The sequence below is a fragment of the Bufo gargarizans genome, chromosome 1 (assembly GCF_014858855.1).
Source record: "Bufo gargarizans isolate SCDJY-AF-19 chromosome 1, ASM1485885v1, whole genome shotgun sequence".
NCBI lineage: Eukaryota > Metazoa > Chordata > Amphibia > Anura > Bufonidae > Bufo > Bufo gargarizans.
The window spans coordinates 477,013,277-477,034,438 of record NC_058080.1 but is presented as its reverse complement, the minus strand read 5'-3'; the positions used below and the strand labels follow the sequence as shown (position 1 = coordinate 477,034,438).

At 40.9% G+C, this 21,162-nt stretch overlaps 1 protein-coding gene across 3 annotated transcripts in view; it reads right to left on the bottom strand.

Annotated features, from left to right (window-relative positions):
- The window catches only part of FANCC (FA complementation group C), a 212,497-nt gene that overhangs the window by 129,312 nt on the left and 62,023 nt on the right, over window positions 1-21,162 (bottom strand). For all 3 annotated transcript variants that reach the window (XM_044273494.1, XM_044273505.1, XM_044273500.1), the window contains exon 5: window positions 5,240-5,350. In XM_044273494.1, coding sequence (XP_044129429.1) covers window positions 5,240-5,350 — 111 coding nt within the window. The remainder of the gene's footprint in view (window positions 1-5,239; window positions 5,351-21,162) is intronic.

Sequence of the window (21,162 nt, the reverse complement as noted above, 5' to 3'; positions counted from 1 at the left end):
CGTTTCCTGCACTTTAGCGACAACACCGCCTCCCGTCCCAGAGGCCACCCTGCTTTTGACCGGCTCCACAAAATTCGGCCCCTCATAGACCATTTCAACCTGAAATTTGCAGATTTGTATACCCCAGAGCAAAACATCTGCGTAGACGAGTCCCTGATACATTTTACCGGGCGCCTTGGCTTCAAACAATACATCCCAAGCAAGCGCGCCCGGTATGGGGTCAAATTGTATAAGCTCTGTGAAAGGGCCACAGGCTATACCCACAAATTTCGGATCTATGAGGGAAAAGATCAGACTCTGGAGCCGGTCGGTTGCCATGACTACCTGGGGAGCAGTGGGAAGACAGTCTGGGACTTGGTGTCACCCTTATTCGGCAAGGGGTACCATCTTTATGTGGACAATTTCTACACAAGTGTGGCCCTCTTTAGGCATTTGTTTCTAGAACGGATTAGTCGCGCGGGCTTCCCCCAACGGCTCGTTACCACCCGTCTTGCAAGGGGGCAGAGGGCCGCACTGTGTAACGAAGAACTGCTCGCGGTGAAATGGAGAGACAAGCGTGACGTTTACATGCTCTCCTCCATTCACGCAGACACGACAATACAAATTGAGCGAGCAACTCGTGTCATTGAAAAGGACTTCAATGACCAGATGTTGTCTCCGTATTTAGTTTCCCGCAGAACCAGACGCTGGTATAAGAAGGTGTCTGTATATTTAATTCAATTGGCTCTGTATAATAGTTTTGTTCTCTACAGTAAGGCTGGGAGAACTGGATCCTTCCTCAAATTTCAGAAAGAGATCATCGAGAACCTCCTGTACCCAGGAGGTTCCGTGGCCCCATCCACCAGTGTAGTTAGCCGTCTACACGAGCGACATTTCCCCAATGTCGTTCCTGGTACCTCAATCCAACCGTCACCCCGAAAAAGATGTTGTGTCTGTAGCAGGAGTGGAATAAGGCGTGACACCCGCTATTTCTGTCCTGACTGTCCTGACCACCCTGCCCTATGCTTTGCAGAGTGTTTCCGGAAGTACCACTCACAGGTACACTATTAGCATAGGGATCACATCTCACCAGGACAGGCACACAGGGCTATTAGAGCTCATTCACTCACACAGCTGCTGCAAACCTCTCCTTTCACCTGGGACAAAGTGCATAACGCACTTCGCCACATCTTTGGGCGATTTGCGCTTTGCACATTGACGCATGGGGAAGGAGAGGTTTGTTCTATAAAGGTAAAAAAAAAAAAAAAAAAAAACACCAGTAAGCAAAAAGGTTAATGTTTAGTTCAAAAAGTTAAAGTTTATATATTCTGTTCCAAAGTTAATAAAATTATTGCGTTGCGGCCTGTTTTTTTTTTTACCTTCCAGGTGGACCAACCGATCGACTAGCTGCAGCACTGATGTGCATTCTGACAGAAGCATTGCGCTGCTGTCAGATTACACGCAAGTCGGTGTATGCGGCACTGCAAGACGAGATTTCTCCTCTGCAGTAACAGATACGTTTGCCAAGGCATACGAGCTGAGGAGGAGGCGGCGTTCCTATGCTTTGGCAAACACTTTGTATATAAAAAAAATAAAATAAATCCCGGCAATGATTTATTCATCCACATCGATTGATGTGAATGGAGAAATCTGGTTTGCCAGGGCATACGAGCTAAGTGGGTATGGATGTTGGGTGGAGCTCCTATGTCCTGGCAGACGCCTTTCCCCTCCTTTTTTTTTTTTTGGCAGAGATTTTTTCATCCACATTGATCGATGCGAATGAAGAAATCTGTTCCGTTCATTTTTTTCTTTCAGCCCAGAGGCTGAACGGAAAAAAAAAATCTCATTACCTGTATGCTCAATATGGAGAATAGCAGAAACTCCTAATGCTGGCCATACATGTAATGATTGCGGAGACCCTCAAATGCCAGGGCAGTACAAACACCCCACAAATGACCCCATTTTGGAAAGAAGACACCCCAAGGTATTTGCTGAGGGGCATATTGAGTCCATGAAAGATTTACATTTTTGTCCTAAGTTAGCGGAAAGTGAGACTTTGTGAGAAAAAAAAAAATAAAAAATCAATTTCCGCTCAAGGCCCCTCATTGAATACCTTGGGGTGTCTTCTTTCCAAAGTGGGGTCACATGTGGGGTATTTATACTGCCCTGGCTTTTTAGGGGCCCTAAAGCGTGAGAAGAAGTCTGGGATCCAAATGTCTAAAAATGCCCTCCTAAAAGGAAGTTGGGCACCTTTGCGCATCTAGGCTGCAAAAAAGTGTCTTTTGCCAAGATATTTCTCTCACCCAGCATGGGTATATTTAAAATGACACCCCAAAACACATTCCCCAACTTCTCCTGAGTATGGCGATACCAGATGTGTCACACTTTTTTGCAGTCTAGGTGGGCAAAGGGGCACACATTCCAAAGTGCACCTTTCGGATTTCACCGGTCATTTTTTACAGATTTTGATTGCAAACTACTTCTCACACATATGGGCCCTTAAATTGCCAGGGCAGTATAACTACGCCACAAGTGACCCCATTTTGGAAAGAAGACACTCCAAGGTATTCCGTGAGGGGCATGGCGAGTTCCTAGAATTTTTTATTTTTTGTCGCAAGTTAGTGGAATATGAGACTTTGTAAGGAAAAAAGAAAAAAAATGAAAAATCATCATTTTCCGCTAACTTGTGACAAAAAATAAAAAATTCTAGGAACTCGCCGTGCCCCTCACGGAATACCTTGGGGTGTCTTCTTTCCAAAATGGGGTCACTTGTGTGGTAGTTATACTGCCCTGGCAATTTAGGGGCCCAAATGTGTGAGAAGTACTTTGCAATCAAAATGTGTAAAAAATGGCCTGCGAAATCCGAAAGGTGCACTTTGGAATATGTGCCCCTTTGCCCACCTTGGCTGCAAAAAAGTGTCACACATCTGGTATCGCCGTACTCAGGAGAAGTTGGGGAATGTGTTTTGGGGTGTCATTTTACATATACCCATGCTGGGTGAGAAAAATATCTTGGTCAAATGCCAACTTTGTATAAAAAAATTGGAAAAGTTGTCTTTTGCCAAGATATTTCTCTCACCCAGCATGGGTATATGTAAAATGACACCCCAAAACACATTCCCCAACTTCTCCTGAGTACGGCGATACCAGATGTGTCACACTTTTTTGCAGCCTAGGTGGGCAAAGGGACCCACATTCCAAAGTGCACCTTTCGGATTTCACCGGTCATTTTTTGCAGATTTTGATTGCAAAGTACTTCTCACACATATGGGCCCCTAAATTGCCAGGGCAGTATAACTACGCCACAAGTGACCCCATTTTGGAAAGAAGACACCCCAAGGTATTCTGTGAGGGGCATGGCGAGTTCCTAGAATTTTTTTTTTTTGTCGCAAGTTAGTGGAATTATGAAACTTTGTAAGAATAAAAAAAAAATCATCATTTTCCGCTAACTTGTGACAAAAAATAAAAAGTTCTATGAACTCACTATGCCCATCAGCGAATACCTTAGGGTGTCTACTTTCCGAAATTGGGTTATTTGTGGGGTGTTTGTACTGTCTGGGCATTGTAGAACCTCAGGAATCATGACAGTTGCTCATAGTTTGTAAACGCAATAACTTTTACCCAAACCATTTTTTTTTTTTTGCCCAAACATTTTTTTTTATCAAAGACATGTAGAACTATAAATTTTGCGAAAAATTTATATATGGATGTCGTTTTTTTTGCAAAATTTTACAGCTGAAAGTGAAAAATGTCATTTTTTTGCAAAAAAATCGTTACATTTTGATTAATAACAAAAAAAGTAAAAATGTCAGCAGCAATGAAATACCACCAAATGAAAGCTCTATTAGTGAGAAGAAAAGGAGGTAAAATTCATTTGGGTGGTAAGTTGCATGACCGAGCGATAAACGGTGAAATTAGTGTAGTGCAGAAGTGTAAAAAGTGGCCTGGTCATTAAGGGGGTTTTAGCTAGCGGGGTTGAAGTGGTTAATAGGGTTAATTCTGGTGACAGAAACCCTTTAAGTAACATGCTTCAAAATGACACAATCGTCTGGTTTGGTGACTAAAGTGTCAGACCCAAAATCATCAGCAATCAATGCAGGAAAATTCTAGTGAAAAAATGAATATCAGCTGTCACAAACAATTTGTACATAAATGTATAACATACACATACAACAGAAACATATGAAGGATAAGGTCTTATAATATGATGCTCTGGACAACATCTAAAAAGTCATGCATTCCATAATAAGCCCCCCATCCCCAAGTTCCTCTTACTTGGTCCTCACTGACAATCGGCTCTGTCTTCAAGCCTGCTCCACTGGTTTATTCTTGAGCAGCTTGTCTTAGGCTAAGTAGGAATCTGCATAGGTAAGAACGCTCTGCAGGTATGTGCAGATAATTATTTTCTGTACATATTCCCATGAGGCCTAGGGTAACTAAACCTTTGTAGTTTGTAGAATGGATGGTATTTGATCAAAAGCTGATTTTTCAACTTTAAGTGCAGGATTCAGAATCTATCATGACGATGATCAAACACTGTCTATACATGCCTCAACCCAGGGGCTTAACTACCATAGCGGCAGACCATGCGACTGCTATGGGGCCCAGGGCAAGAGGGGGCCCAGTCTTAGTTGGGATCATTTCCTCTTCTACTGGAGGTGAAAATTTGGTCAGGACTCTACCCTCGATATCAGGCATCCTCAAACTGCGGCCCTCCAGCTGTTGTAAAACTACAAATCCCACAATGCCCTGCTGTAGGCTGATACCTGTAGACTGTTCGGGCATGCTGGGAGTTGTAGTTTTACAACAGCTGGAGGGCCACAGTTTGAGGATGCCTGCTCTAAAAGGAACAACTTTTAGAAAATGAGGCAGTGGAAAAATGGCCCAAGGGTCATTGAAAAGAATTTAGGCAGAAACCCTTCTGTCCTGTTTCGGGGGCCTGGTTTGATCCTTGCTATGGGGCCTTTACTTCTCTATGTACGCCACTGCATCAACCTGGTGAAAATGATTCCTTTATAACATGGATATGAAGTATGACAGCAGAAAACCAGTCATTTATTTGATCATGACGTAATATGACAGCTCATGTGAAATGATAGACCCTGTCTAACACAATTTTTAATGAGTCACTACTGATACCATGATGAAATAAATAAGAGCCTTTACTAGAATTGAAATGGAGAAAATCATGGTAGTTTTTCATTAGGTATATAGTCTGAACAGCATCAGACAAACCAGTAATAAAGTTAAAATAACCCACATTTTTCAAAAGCTTTTCATAGTAGTCAACAGCTGTACATTCAAGTGAGGCAAAGACGTGAGGGTCTTCTCTTCCTTTTCCAGATGAAGAAAGGAGGTGACAAAAAAGTTCCTGTGTGTGGATATAGAAATAAACAATTATTTAGGTATAGCATATACTTCCCATTTTAACTTGTAGCTAAACTGGTTATGTCATACTAGTAGATGTACTGTAGGCGCATTAACCCCTTAAGGACCGGGCTCATTTTCACCTTCAGGACCAGGCTATTTTTTGCAAATCTGACCAGTGTCACTTTATGTGGTGATAACTTTAAAATGCTTTGACTTATCCAGGCCATTCTGAGACTGTTTTTTCGACACATATTGTACTTCATGACACTGGTAAAATGGAGTAAAAAAAAAATCATTTTTATTTATAAAGAAAATACCAAATTTGCCCTAAAAATTTGGAAGAATTAGCAAGTTTCCAAGTTTCAATTTCTCTACTTCTATAATACATATTACTACCTACAATAATAGTTATTACTTTACATTTCCCATATGTCTACTTCATGTTAGGATCATTTTGGGAATGACATTTAATTTTTGGGGGACGTTACAAGGCTTAGAAGTTTAGAAGTAAATCTTGAAATTTCTCAGAAAATTTCAAAAACCAACTTTTTAAGAACCAGTTCAGGTCTGAAGTCACTTTGTGAAGCTTACATTATAGAAACCACCCAAAAATTACCCAATTCTAGAAACTACACCCCTCAAGGTATTCAAAACTGATTTTACAAATGCTGTTAACTCTTTAGGTGTTCCACAAGAATTTTTCCAGTTACAAAGCAAAGGGTTAACAGCCAAACCAAACTCAATATTTATGGCCCTGATTCTGTGGTTTACAGAAACACCCCATATGTGGTTGTAAACTGCTGTACGGGCACACGGCAGGGCGCAGACGGAAAGGAATGCCATACGGTTTTTGGAAGGCAGATTTTGCTGGACAGTTTTTTTTTACACCGTGTCCCATTTGAAGCCCCCCTGATGCACCCCTAGCGTATAAACTCCATAAAAGTGACCCCATCTAAGAAGCTACACCCCTCAAGGTATTCAAAACTGATTTTACAAACGTTGTTAACCCTTTAGGTGTTTCACAAGAATTGATGGAAAATAGAGATACAATTTCAAAATTTCACTTTTTTGGCAGATTTTCCATTTTAATATTTTTTTTTTCCAGTTACAAAGCAAGGGTTAATAGCCAAACAAAACTCAATATTTATGGCCCTGATTCTGTAGTTTACAGAAACACCCCATATGTGGCCGTAAACTGCTGTCCGGGCACACGGCAGGGCGCAGAGGAAAGGAATGCCATACGGTTTTTGGAAGGCAGATTTTGCTGGACTGGTTTTTTTGACACCATGTCCCATTTGATGCCCCCCTGATGCACCCCTAGAGTAGAAACTCCCAAAAAGTGACCCCATTTTAGAAACTACGGGATAGGGTGGAAGTTTTGTTGGTACTAGTTTAGGGTACATATGATTTTTTGTTGCTCTATATTACACAAATAACTGTTTTGGCACCGCTTTTTTATTTTATTTACAACATTCAGGTTAGATCATGTGGTATTTTTATAGAGCAGGTTGTCACGGACGCGGTGATACCTGATATGTATACTTTTTTTTATCTATGTAAGTTTTACACAATGATTTCATTTTTTCAACAAAAAAAATCATGTTTTAGTGTCTCCATAGTCTGAGAGCCATAGTTTTTTCAGTTTTTGGGCGATCATCTTAGGTAGGGTCTCATTTTTTGCGGGATGAGATGATGGTTTGATTGGCACTATTTTGGGGTGCATATGACTTTTTGATCGCTTGATATTACACTTTTTGTGATGTAAGATGACAAAAAAATGGCTTTCTGTACACCGTTTTTATTTTTATACGGTGTTCACCTGAGGGGTTAGGTCATGTGATATTTTTATACAGCCAGTCAATATGGACGCGGCGATACCTAATATGTATACTTTTTTTATTTATGTAAGTTTTACACAATGATTTCATTTTTGAAACAATAAAAAATCATGTTTCAGTGTCTCCATAGTCTGAGAGCCATAGTTGTTTTAGTTTTTGGGCGATTATCTTAGGTAGGGTCTCATTTTTTACAGGATGAGATGACGGCACTATTTTAGGGTGCATATAACTTTTTGATCGCTTGCTATTACACTTTTTGTGATGTAAGATGACAAAAAATTGCTTTTTTTACACCGTTTTTATTTTTTTACAGTGTTCGTCTGAGGGGTTAGGTCATGTTATATTTTTATAGAGCCGGTCGATATGGACGCGTCGATACCTAATATGTATATTTTTTTTATTTATGTAAGTTTTACACAATGATTACACAATGGTCTCATTTTTTGCAGGGTGAGATGACGGTTTGATTGGCACTATTTTGGGGCGCTATTAAACTTTTTGCGATGTAGTCTAAGAGCCAAAGTTTTTTCAGTTTTTGGCCGATTATCTTGGGTAGGGTATGATTTTTGTGGGATGAGATGACGGTTTGATTGGCACTATTTTGGGGTGCATATGACTTTTTGATCGCTTGCTGTTACACTTTTTGTAATAGTACCACCTATTAAATCATCCAAAGGATGAGATTATGTGTGCCAAAGAGTTATAACACAACCAATTGAAACAAAAGACACACATGTACAATTATAACACAAATAATATTTTATTAAATAATAAATATAACAACAGACCATAGACAATGATAAAATGGGTAAATGAATCCAAAAGAGGAATAGGGAAACAGTGTATGCTGCACTGAGCAGGCAATATAAACCCTACCCCAATACACGTACAAAAGGGTGAAATAACAGCACCTATAGCTAGCCCATAAGCAGTACTGCATATGGGCTAGCTATAGGTGCTGTTATTTCACCCTTTTTTCTGGCTCCTATTTTGCAGTTGTTGCATGTTTATCTGTGGGGGTTGGAGGCTTGTACGTGTATTGGGGGTAGGGTTTATATTGCCTGCTCAGTGCAGCATATACTGTTTCCCTATTCCTCTTTTGGATTTTTGGATTCATTTCCCCAGAGTCAGGTGGCTGAGCTGCTTATCGCAGTGCTTGTCTGCACTGCTGCTACTCATTTTATCATTGTCTATGGTCTGTTGTTACATTTATTATTTAATAAAATATTTGTGTCATAATAGTACATGTGTGTCTTTTGTTTCAATTGGTTGTGTTACACTTTTTGTAATGCAAGGTGACAAAAAATTGTTTATTTAGCACAGTTTTTATTTTTTACGGTGTTCATCTGAGGGGTTAGGTGATATGTTTATAGAGCTGGTCGATAAGGACTCGGCGATACCTAATATGTCTTTTCCCAATTTTTTACTTTATTTTTGGAAAAGGACGCTTTTTTTTATTTTTTTACTTGAATCTTAATTTTTTTTGTAAAACTTTAATTTTATTAACTTTTTTTTTTTCACTTTATTATTTGTCCCACTCTGGGACTTCAACATTACAGGGTCTGATCCCTGTTTCAATGCAGCACGATACATCTGCATTGTGCTGTATTGAACTGTTAGTGTCTTACACTGTAAGACGCTAACAGTTGCCTAGGAGACCCAGCCTTGGGGCTGGGCCTCTTAGGCCTCCGTACAGTATGCCAGGCCCCAAGCCTTGGAATGGCTAGGGGCTGCCATGGCAACCATCGAGTCCCCGCCACAGCAGCGCGGGGAACGATGGATGAGGTGAGGTGAAGGAGCGCAAACCTCCCATATGCCGCGGTCAGCACTGACTGCGGCATAAGAGGGGTTAATCCACCAACATCGGCATCATCACCGATGCTGGTGGGTGCAGCTGGGATCCGGCTGTCAGTAACAGCCAGGTCTCTGCCGCTGATCGCGGGACCGCATGTGGGGGAAGAGAAGGATCGCAGGACGAGAATGCTCATCCTCTAGCGCTAAGTGCCGGCGATTGAGGACGAGCATTCTCGTCCTGGGTCGTTAAGGGGTTAAAGCAGGCATGGCCAACCTGCGGTTCTCCAGCTGTTGTAAAACTACAACTCCCACCATGCCCTGCTGTAGGCAGTCTGGGCATGCTGGGAGTTGTAGTTTTGCAACAGCTGGAGAGCCTCAGGTTGGCCATTCCTGGGTTAAAGGAACACTAAACACAGAAAATGTATGGAAAAAAAAGAACATCCCAGCACTCCTTTCATCTTCTCCTTTCCCACGTTCCTATTTTGTTTCATTTCACAAATAAAACTGAGAAAGACATAACATATATAAATCTTCTCTCTGTTTCCTAGGAGCTCATCCATGTATCGTCCCTTCTCATATAAACTGTCAGACAAGTGGCAGAAGGAGCCCTCCTACTGTACCCTGCCTGCAGTAATAAAAAACGATTGTTAAAGGGGCTTTCCCATCTCAGACAATGGGGGCATATTGCTAGGATATCCCCCATTGTCTGAATGGTGCTGATAGGTCTTCTGGGGCCTGCACCTACACCAAGAACAGAGCCCCAAAAGCTGTGACGAGCGCACTGCACAGCCGTACTCCATTAATCTCTATGGAGAAAATAGTGCTGGCTCTGCTATTTCCGTTGGCCCAATAGAAATGAATGGGAGCGGTAGCTGCGCAAGTGTGGTGCACTCCTATTCACTACTATGGGGAGAGCTCTTGGGGGTGGCCGAACCCAGGACCTCTGCCGGTCAGCTGTTGGAGAAGGCAACGGTGCGCGCGGTAGTGCCCCGGCCTTCTCGTAGCTTTCCCTAGGCCAGTGATGACACTTTCATCTGTCACATGGTCTAGGCGCAGTTCAGCCCCACAGAAGTGAATGGGGCTGAGCGTGATACCAAGCACAGCCACTATACAATGTACAGCACTGTGCTTGATAAAACCCTTAGAAAACCCTTTTAATAAAAGTTAATCAATGATTTTGGTGCCTAAATAGTGCCGTTAAAAACTCGCTCTTGCTTTTCCAAAAACAATCATAAATCCATGAAAAATAAAAAGCTCTTGAAGTGCAACGATGAAAAAAATGATTTGCCAATAAAACCCCCAAAAAAGCCAGTCACTAAGGGTTTAAGCTCTTAGAATAATTGCAGATAAAACCACAAAATATGCTACAAGGTTACAATTTTGATACAGAAGAGACAGTACAGACAGTAAAAGTATGGGCTCGGTCAGCTTCTGATCACTATGAATGCAGTTTATTGTCAACCACCACAAGGAGGCGACGTAAGACAAAGAATGTTTGGTGTACTACGGCTAGGCCTCTGTAGCCAACACTTTATACCTCATATTTGCTGATATTCTAAACTGAGCAGAAAACTAAATCTACAAAAAATGTATACTAATCTTGTACAAGCAGATAAAAAAAAAATTAAAAAGATGAATAGAATGATGCAGAGTGGTATAATTTACAAACACATGACAGAACCCTATATACACATAATGAGATTCCTGGGCTGGCAGGTCATACAAAAGGGCAATTCTGGTGTGTAATAAATGAGTTCAACGTGTTGCTGATGATATTTCCCTGGACAATTATAGATAGGTTGTTTTTAAATCTGCTTTGTTTCGGCTGCCCACACCACAAGCCTGTGGTTAGCTTTTAACCAGCTGCAACTTGCGCCTCATACCATTCAGCCCAACGTAAATGACTGACATGCGATCATCTAAAGATAGTCTTCTGTTAAAGGGATTGTCCACTTTTGTTATAGGTCATCAATATCAGATCCCGACTCCCGCCGATTAACCGTTTGAAGAGAATGCAGCGCTAATACGAGCACTATGTTCTCCTGTCTGTTTACCTAATCGCCGTCGACATTGCAGTGGTGAGCAGTGTAATTACAACTCTGGCATCCCCATTCACTTCAGTGGGACAGCTCCTTCATATTCAAGTGAACAAAACAGAGCTGTCCCATTGAAGTGAATGGAGATGGAGGAGTTGTACTTACACCTGTTCACCACTGCAATGTCAAGACTATCTCTTGAGAGGTCATCAATATAACAAAAGCAGATAACCCCTACTGGTGCTACTGGTGTACCCTTGTTGGGAGGGTGAATTAATAAAAATAATAATAAAGGCTTCCATGTTACTGCTGTATCTACCTACATAAGAACTTGCACATCTCCTACAATAATTTGCATTGTCTGTTGGGTTTAAAGGGAGTCTGTCACCACATTTGACCATATTAGACAGATCCTATAGCGTTATATGTGCCACCCAGCAGTTAAAAACGGTACCTTTGTTGCATATAACCGAGTCTTCTTTCTGCCAAAAATGAACTTTGAAGATTGTGTAAACGAGCCCTCTCAAGTGCCCAGGGCGGTGTCTCAATCTTCCGAGCCCAAGACCGGACCTCCCTAACGGCTCATAACCCTGCCCTCCTTGTGCCTGTGCCCGCCCATTTACTCCCCTCCCCTCGCCTTTTCCATTGCGGCTGCGCGGACAAATTCGTAGCCGGCGCATGCGCAGTAGGTATTGCGATGCCCTGCCAGGACCGGGCATCGCATTGCGCATGCGCCAGCTACGAGTCTCGTAGCTGGCGCATGCGCAATGCGATGCCCGGTCCTGGCAGGGCATCGCAATACCTACTGCGCATGCGCCGGCTACGAATTTGTCCGCGCAGCCGCAATGGAAAAGGCGAGGGGAGGGGAGTAAACGGGCGGGCACAGGCACAAGGAGGGCAGGGTTATGCCGTTAGGGAGGTCCGGTCTTGGGCTCGGAAGATTGAGACACCGCCCTGGGCACTTGAGAGGGCTCGTTTACACAATCTTCAAAGTTCATTTTTGGCAGAAAGAAGACTCGGTTATATGCAACAAAGGTACCGTTTTTAACTGCTGGGTGGCACATATAATGCTATAGGATCTGTCTAATATGGTCAAATGTGGTGACAGACTCCCTTTAAACCCAACAGACAATGCAAATTATTGTAGGAGATGTGCAAGTTCTTATGTAGGTAGATACAGCAGTAACATGGAAGCCTTTATTATTATTTTTATTAAGTCATGAAAATAAAGAAAACTCTTTGAATGAGAAGGTGGGTCCAAACTTTTGGTCTGTACTGTATATATCAAATTTCTTTTTTTTTTCTTTTTGTACTTTCTATGTATCTTTGCAGGTAATGGGGTTGGTCAATTCCTTATTTAATTTGTCAAAATTCCATATAAAGTCATGTATGCTAGCATGGGGCATGTATTACTATATACGGTATTTTGACAAATTAAATTAGAAATAGCTCGACCCCTTTAAAGATACTGAAGAAGGTCCAGATCGGTAAATCTAGTCTTTGTTGTCATCCTTGCTAGACATTGTGAATAAATACAAAATATCAAAGAACTGAGTCAATAATAGTGTTTGCAGTGTGAATAATGGCAGAAACAAGTGTAGGTAAAACAGTATATTCTTGAGAAGATTGTTTTTACCAGCCAAATCAATTTTGCCAACTGAAGAATAAAGTATTATAGAATATTTAAAAGGGTTCTCCAGCCTAGGAGCTGACAATCCCAATGGACGGAACCAGTGTCCAGTAAATCAAAAACCAAAACTACTTCACAAATGTCACAGACAAATGGTATGCGGTGTGCACATCCAGTTCCGTACCCGAGTATAGCACAAAACTGTAACTCAATGGATGGCTCTAAAAGCAATACTAGTAGGTACAACAGTACTATAATAAAAAAGTATACATTTTATGAGTATTTTTGCCCGATCCTTTTGTTCTCCTGGGAGATAAGCCACTGCCAGAGGCGTCTGGCATTGGCTTTCCCCCTTCTCCTCATTGAAAACACTGTACTTGCATATGTTAGCCACCAGAAAAAATATTACGAGCTATATAATTGCATGCAGCCACTACCAAGCGAAACCTCAATTTCCCACAATCAAGCCATACTTAATTTCTGCCCCCCAAAATCCAATAACACAATAAATGTAACAAATGATTTTTCAGCAAGTCTTCAAATGCACCTAAAGAGTCATGGCATATGAGAAACCCAACTATCTGACTACTAAGGAAAGAGCAGCCACTAAATTGTTAAAAGACAAAAGTAAAAAAAAAAAAAAAACAATTATAAGATTTCAACTGGCATATACAGCACCAGTCAAAAGTTTGGACACACCTTTTATTCCAGATTTTTTTTCTTGATTTTCAGATTCATACTGAAGACATAAAAATGAAGGGGCATAAATGGAATTAAGTAGTAAACAAAAAGGTGTTAAAGAAACCAAAGTATATTTTATATTTTAGATTTAGAGCAGCCCCCTTTTGCTTTGATGACAGCTTGGCAATCTCTGAATCAGCTTTAGGTGGTAGCCTGAAATGGCTTTCCAACAGTCTTGAAGTAGTTCCCAGAGGTGGTGAGCACTTGTTCGCTGCTTTTACTTTACTCTGCGGTTCAACTCATCCCAAGCTATCTCAAATGGTTGAAGGTCAGGTGATTGTGGAGGCCATGTCATCTGACAAGGCACTCCATTACACTCCTTTTTGGTGAAATATCCTTTATATAGCATGGAGGTGCGTTTAGAGTAATTGTCCTGTTCAAACTAAAATGATTGTCCCACTAAACACAAACCAGATGGCATGGCATGTCACTGTGGTGGCCATGCTGGTTAAGTGTGCCTTGAATTTTGAAGAAATCACCAACAGTGCCACCTGCAAAGCACCCTTACACAATCACCCCTCCTCCTCCATGCTTTACAGTGGAAACAACACATCTAGAAACCATCTACTCACCTTTTTCTGTGGCAAAGATATGGCGGCTGGAACAAAAAATTTCAAATTTGACTTATCAGACCAAAGTACAGATTTTCACTGGTCTAATATCCATTCTTTGTGATTATTGGTCTAAGAAATGTTCCTCAGTAGTGGCTTTTTTTGCAGCAATTCGACCATAAGGTCTGATTCTTGCAGTGTCCTCTAAACAGCTGATGTTGAGATGTGTCTGGTACTTAACCTCTTTAAAGCATTTAATGTATGTAGGCTCTATGTAGGCTCTAATTTGAGGTGCTGTTAATTTACTGTTTCTGAGGCTGGTCAATTATCCTCTGCACCAGAGGTTACTTTCGGTCTTTATGACAGCCAGTTTCATCATAGCGTTTGATGGTTTTCGAGATTGCAATTGAGGATACCTTCAAAGTTCTGAATATTTTCCAGACTGACTGACCTTCATGTCCTAAAGTACTGATGGACTGTCATTTCTCTTTAATTGTGTGGTTTCTTCATAATGTGGAATAGAACAATAGTAGAATAGGGCTACACACTGAATTCCACTGTGTACCAAGCCTGCCTCTGCACAACACAACTGATGGTCTCAAACACATTATGAAAGCAAGAAATTCCGCAAATTAGACAAGGCATACCTTCTAATTGAAAACTATTCTAGACAGAGCAGAGGCTACTTTGAAATATCAAAAATAAAGAACTTATTCTGGTTAATTTAACACTAATGCCATGATTGATGTAAAAAATGAAAATCAAACATAATATACTACATGACAATGGCTTTCTAACACATCTAGAACCAGCCCTGTAACTCACATGGATCCCATCCATTGCTCTGCTACATTTATTTCAGGCTCGCAGCTCAGGGAGTCTGTGACATCTTGTTCATCGGTCACACGGCCTAGGTGCAGCTCAGTCCCATTCAAGTGAATGGGACTGAGCTCAATACCAAGCACTGCCACTATACAGTGTTAGTAGGTGATTGGTAAGCTGTGAGGAGGCAGCAGCACTAACGGGAGCCCTTCAGCCTCCTCAAACTGCTGATCTGCCCCGCCAATCTCAAATTGATGACCTATCCTCAGGACAGGGATACAGCCGAAACATTGCAGCTTGATTTTATGGCACACTTTCTGTAAAGTCCGTCCAATAAAGGATTCACTGGAGATGCTGCCGCTACCTCTCTTCATTTGCTATCCTCAGGACAGGTCATCAATATGTAAATCCCTGAGAAACCCTTTTAAGGTTTTGACCGATACCAATAAATTTATAATGGAAGAATACTTCTTTGTTTATATCATGAAAATTCTATTTTACAAACAAAAAAATGTAAAAAAAATGTGCTTTTGGTGGAGCCATCGCTTAAGGCTAGTTTCACACCGGCTTTAGAGAAATTTGGCAGTCTGTTCCAGGAGAGAATAGCCTGTCTCTGGATGCGGCACAGCCAGAAAGTACCTACTGCCTGCGTGACCCCATTGTCTCCTAACGCTTGTGTGAAAGTAGCCTGTGGATAACAGAGAAAACCTTGCATTCCACACTGAGAAGAATACAAAATTAACATTAAAACACATGGCTAAGGGCCATAAAATATAGATTATGATACTGCTAATTACCTGGAATCATGAGTAATAATAAGGGAAAATGAAGATTACTATGATTGAAACAAACAAATATATTTTCTGGTTTAACTTTAAGGAAACCAGTCTTCTCAATGTAAAAACGTTTTTGTGTTTCTTTCAAACATGGTTAACCACATTGAACCTAGGTTGCAATCGAGACAGAGCCAAAAATACTGGAAGAAAAAGACTGTCATTTCTGTTACTATATTTCTTTCACAGATTCCAACTCATTTCCTTGTACCTCAGTGTTACTAGGATAGGAAAGCTGATGCTGTGCTGCTACTGTGGCTAAGACCACACAACTTTGCGGTGGAAAATATCCAAGTTCCATCAGTGAGTCACGCTCAGCTCTGGTACGGGGCTCAGTTATGCATGTATGATATCCATCAGGTTTACAAGTTTACAGATGGCTGAGGCAATGAGCAGTTAACTGTTTCATGCTTGTAATTTATTACAAGACCTTGTCCTGTGTACAAGTCACAAAGTAAAACTTGCCTGTGTTATACATTGTCAAGACATTCATTTCCCTAACAGGTTAATTTATTGCCTGACCCATAAATATGATATTTCCTATGCTACAATTGAACCGTTCTATGCCAAAAAGAAACAGGACACCTTTGGCTGAGTCCATGCTAGACAAACAAACGTACAGAATTGTTGATTTTTCTTACTCAGTTCTCGTCTAGGGGTTTAAGAGAGTCAAAGCCAGACAGAGTAGACACCTACAGCAAAGCATAGCTGCCTTGTGGTTGAAAACATACACCAGCATCTACTAACGCCAAGCTCAAACCACCAAAATGTTAAAATGGGGGGTGTATTATATCAAGTCTATTGCAATATTAATCTGTTTGCAAAATTAGCAATAAAAGCAAGTTTTTTTACTTACACTTTATAATAATACACAAAACGAAAAACAAGACAACATATCTACATAGTCCCAATGGATTTATGGACAATAACAGTAGGTGTGAGGAATTTCATGATAAAGTGATTATTACAGTTGTTTGAACCTATGGATCATTACTCATGGGAACTGACATCCAGTGGAAGACTTCCCCTGAGATCTTATGCCACACCAAAGAAATGTACGGTACATCTTTTCCCAATACTTCCCGTAACTGAAATGTCCATTTCAAAGCATTAACTCATGTTTAGACTGAAAAATCTTGGAATGAAGTTTAACTAATTTGGGTGAGCCGCTTAAATTCTCAGACCATGCTAAAGGAATGTTGAAGTCATGAAAATTTAACGTAAGCCGCATACGGTAGCTTGATTGAGCGTTACCTCCTGTCTTTTATATATGAAGAAAAAACACAGAAAATACACATCTACAGTATATAAATGGAAATTGGGGAAAATAAAGAATTCTCTACCTGGGGTCTAGCTGGCAGGGACTACCCCATTTTTCTGGAAGATATTCCATATGCAAGGGCTAGGGAAGAAACATTTTCCTCTGGGTGAAATGTGCTTATTTTTCTTTTGCTAATGCATTAGCGAAGCTTGGTTCACAACAAGGGTTCGACTTAATGAGAAATTTGTACAAATTGTACAAAGATCATGGGTATCAGGTCCAGATCGCCTGTAGCACAGAAGCTTACCATAGTGTATCACTGGATCAATTATCGGTCAAAACCAGTTCAAGCCAGTATTGAGTCTGCTTAGTTTTTCTCTTGAATGTGTGATATATGGTAGTCTAAACACATGGTATTCTCCCATCTCATTGTCTCTGAAGTATACAATGTCCACATCACATGCCACTTCTCTGCCTGCTATCTAAAATCCTTCCTAGCCCTCACCCTCATTCCTGGCTGGAGGGGGTATGTTTCACATGCTGAACAGCAGATTGTATATACTCATTGAGCAGAACAGCAATGTCTCAGTAGCAAATCTGTGTAGTACTACTTTATAACCTGAAATAATGGGGGAAAGCAGGAAGTTGGAAATAGAGGCAATGTTATGGGGAACAATGCTAGCAGGCCAATGCTGACTTCTAAAACTTCTTCTCATTAGTTCTACTTCAGTTTGAACAGTCTTCATTAAACTGAACCATACTCTATAGTAAAGGACCAAGGACATCATTATATATGATACAAAACTATATCTATGTGGTCCTTTCTACATGTTCAACTTACAATGCCAGGTAGTGCTGACATGCAGTGCATTCAATAGCCTAGAAGATCCAACCCAACATACATGAGCATTTCACTGGTAAGCATTTGTGAATCACAGCATCACATTGGGGGCAAGTAAAGCCCTGATATCTAGTACCACCTCTCTGAAGTACAGTACTGCCTTAGATGTGCTTTACTGCTACCTATCTGTATCAAGAGGAGCAGTTTGTTTGAATACAAGATAATGGAGGCTCCATTCCATTTTAATGTAGACTGTACTGGCCATGAAGATGCCCGTCCTCTATATAGAAAGTAAGTTAGCAGCTTCCTGCACTTTCTGGCTTATTTGTACAGACCATGGAGGAGATTTATCATAAGGGGAATCTTTTAAGTCGATTTTGCAGAAGTCTGCATTGCCACAATTTGATACACTGTTCAGTCTAACACTTCTTTCTTGACATGTTACCCACTTTCTACTGCACTCCTTCTGGGGTACAGGAGTTTTCCTAGATCTTAATACTAATGAACTATACCCTGGATAGCCTAGGTGCATGGTCACATGGCCTAGGCGCAGTTTGGTACCATAGAAGTGAAAAGGGCTCAGCTGCGATACCAAGCATAGCTGCTATACAATGTGCGGCGCTGTGCTTGTTAAGCTGCAAAAAGGATCACCGATGCCTTCTCAAATAGCCGATCGTTGACCCCCACCGATCAGATACTGATGACCTAGGACCAGGTCATCAGTTTTAAGATCTCAGAAAACTCTTCTAAATCTGCTTAACAAGGTAATCATGGCCAACTTCCCAGCCACTTTTCAACAATGAAGTGACTAGTGTAAAAAGGTAAACTTTTGGCACAACTAAGCTCAAAAAGTTGCAAAACCTCTATTCTGGAACTTTTTTAAGCCAAAAGCCAAAGGGCTTGACCATTTGGGTTTTTTGGAACCAATTACTAGTTTTGTATAGAACTAAGGTCATTCACAGAGAGCTCTTTAATTAAGTGGAATCTAGTAGATACCCTAATGGTGCCCATTAAACGACCCTTCATTGAGAAGTAGAGCTTGCACTGTATGCAAATAAGAGGGTGTCACATGGCTGAATGGCAGAGAGGGGATCATCTGAGAGGCTACAGAGCACCCTTCTTATAAGGAAATCAGATAGCCTCTTGTATCCTCTAGATTAGAATTATTGCCAACGATGCCCTAAATTAAAATGAGGTTTCTCTTTCAGACACATCCTACTATATTTAGGTTAACCAGCTCAAAACACATATGTTAATAAAATTTGTAGTAAAAAAAAAAAAAAAAAAAAGTTCTAAAACATCCAGCGAGAGCTACAAGGAATGCTGTTTACTCCAGTTTAAAATCACTGTTGCATGAGGAAAAGACTGACTGAAACTCTTTAGACTGTGACCACCCACATTATGGGAAGCACTATGATTAAAGGGAGTTCTGTGTTCCAATATCTGCCAGCACAGTCTGCTCCATGCTGTAATTATTATATTTGCAGTCTTCTCATAATCTGTTGCATGTGTTGTGGCAAGTCTCCCTCACATTACCCATCCTGAACATAATAAGGTGAAATACTTGTAATATGTTCAAATAATTAAGGAAAGAGACACTAGAATAAAATTATCACAATTCACAATGTTCAGGCAAAAAAGAAAGAAATACATACAGAAGAAGACAAGCAGTTTCTAAACATTATGCAGCCTCTTCTAATGAACTGGTCTGGTTTAGTACCCCGCCTCACCCCTGTCTAATAATGAGCCAAGTCATTAACTTAGGTCTTAAAAAGCCTGAAACCATGTAACTTGCGGTTTAAGACTGCACCAAGAGAACAGTAAAAACAGTCAAATGCATCTGTCACTTTGTTAAGAGATTACACAAATTGGACATTATTGATTAACCCATGGATTTACAATTTCAATACATTTTCCTGTAAAGGCTTCAAGGAATCTTGTAAAGAAAAAGAAAAAAAACAGCAGTTGCTGTACTAATAAAAAGAACTTAAGCATGTCTGTAATGAAAACCAGCAGCGACTAAAAAGAAAAATATGTCCTATAGTATTAGAACATCTGCCAAACAAAGGAATGACCGGCACCCCCTAAAAACAGCAAGTACTCTAGGTACCATAAACCACTAGAAGAGGTTCTAAGTTGGGAAAAGGAGATACCTTGGCTACTAAAAGTACTAAAATAACCAAGAACTGATAAAAGATAGCCCAGCATACAGACCCCAGACCATACCCCTTTAAAATTACAGACCCCCCCAGATCAGACGTCCTTAGAATTAGAGACCCCATATCAGACTCCCTCCCTCATTTACAGACGGCAGGTCACCACAACAATGTGTCAGTCAAATACCCCCTAATAACAATCATTTTTACTGTAGTGGCAGTAACATGACTAAAGCACTACCCCACCTATTTCCCTGGACAGACTTGGACGATGATGATGGCCGCAGTGGGACACGAACAGTAAAGGCAGGAGCAGGAAAGGGACAGCACAGGACGTACAGAGGAAGGTGGACTTCTTGAACCGATGTACCTATTCTGTAAGCACGTTGGCTTGCAGGTCAGTACCCAGGAAACCAGCACTCTTTGAGAACTCTGAAAAGTCAAATTGGCAACATAATTAAAGGGGTTGTTCAGGAGTTCCCAAACAGTCTGGTAACAGAATAAGTAATTATTAACCATTCTGTTAAGGGTACTTTCACACTAGCTTTTTTCTTTTCCGGCATTCCGAAAATTTCGGAGTTCCGTCCTAGGGGCTCTATACCAGAAAAGAACTGGTCAGTTTTATCCTAATGCATTCTGAAAGGAGAGCAATCTGTTCAGGATGCATCAGGATGAATTCAGTTCAGTCTTTTTGACTTTTTAGGACGCAGATAATACTGCAGCATGCTGCGGTTTTATCTCCGTCCAAAATTCCGGAACACTTGCCGGAATGCCGGATCCGGCATTAAAAATACTGCAATGCCGGATCCATCCTTCCGGTCTGTGCAGACCTTTAAGAATGTGAAAAAAAATTGAGTTTGTCTGTATTAAAAACGGACAGACAGATCCGTTCTTGCAATGCATTTGTGAGACGGATCCGCATCCAGATCAGTCTACAAATGCTGTCTGTTTGCATGCAGATTGTCGGTTCCGGCAGACAGTTCCGGCGACTGAACGGCTTGCCGGATCACTCTGCCGCAAGAGTGAAAGTACCCTAACTCCTCTGCCAATGCTCCCATATTTACCTAGTCTATGTTTCCATGGCTGCAGTGGTCACGTGCCATACTTACTGACATCACCAGTGTGGCTAGCGACCATTTGCAGTTGTCACATGTTGGCATAACATATAATTTCTGCTGCCATATAAGACAGACAGGGTATCAGAAGTATTGCCACTGGAGTTGATGGATAACATGCTTTTTTATTACATATTCTTTATTTTTTACTCTTGGACAACTGCTTAAATTACTAAGGACTGCAAACAGTTTAAT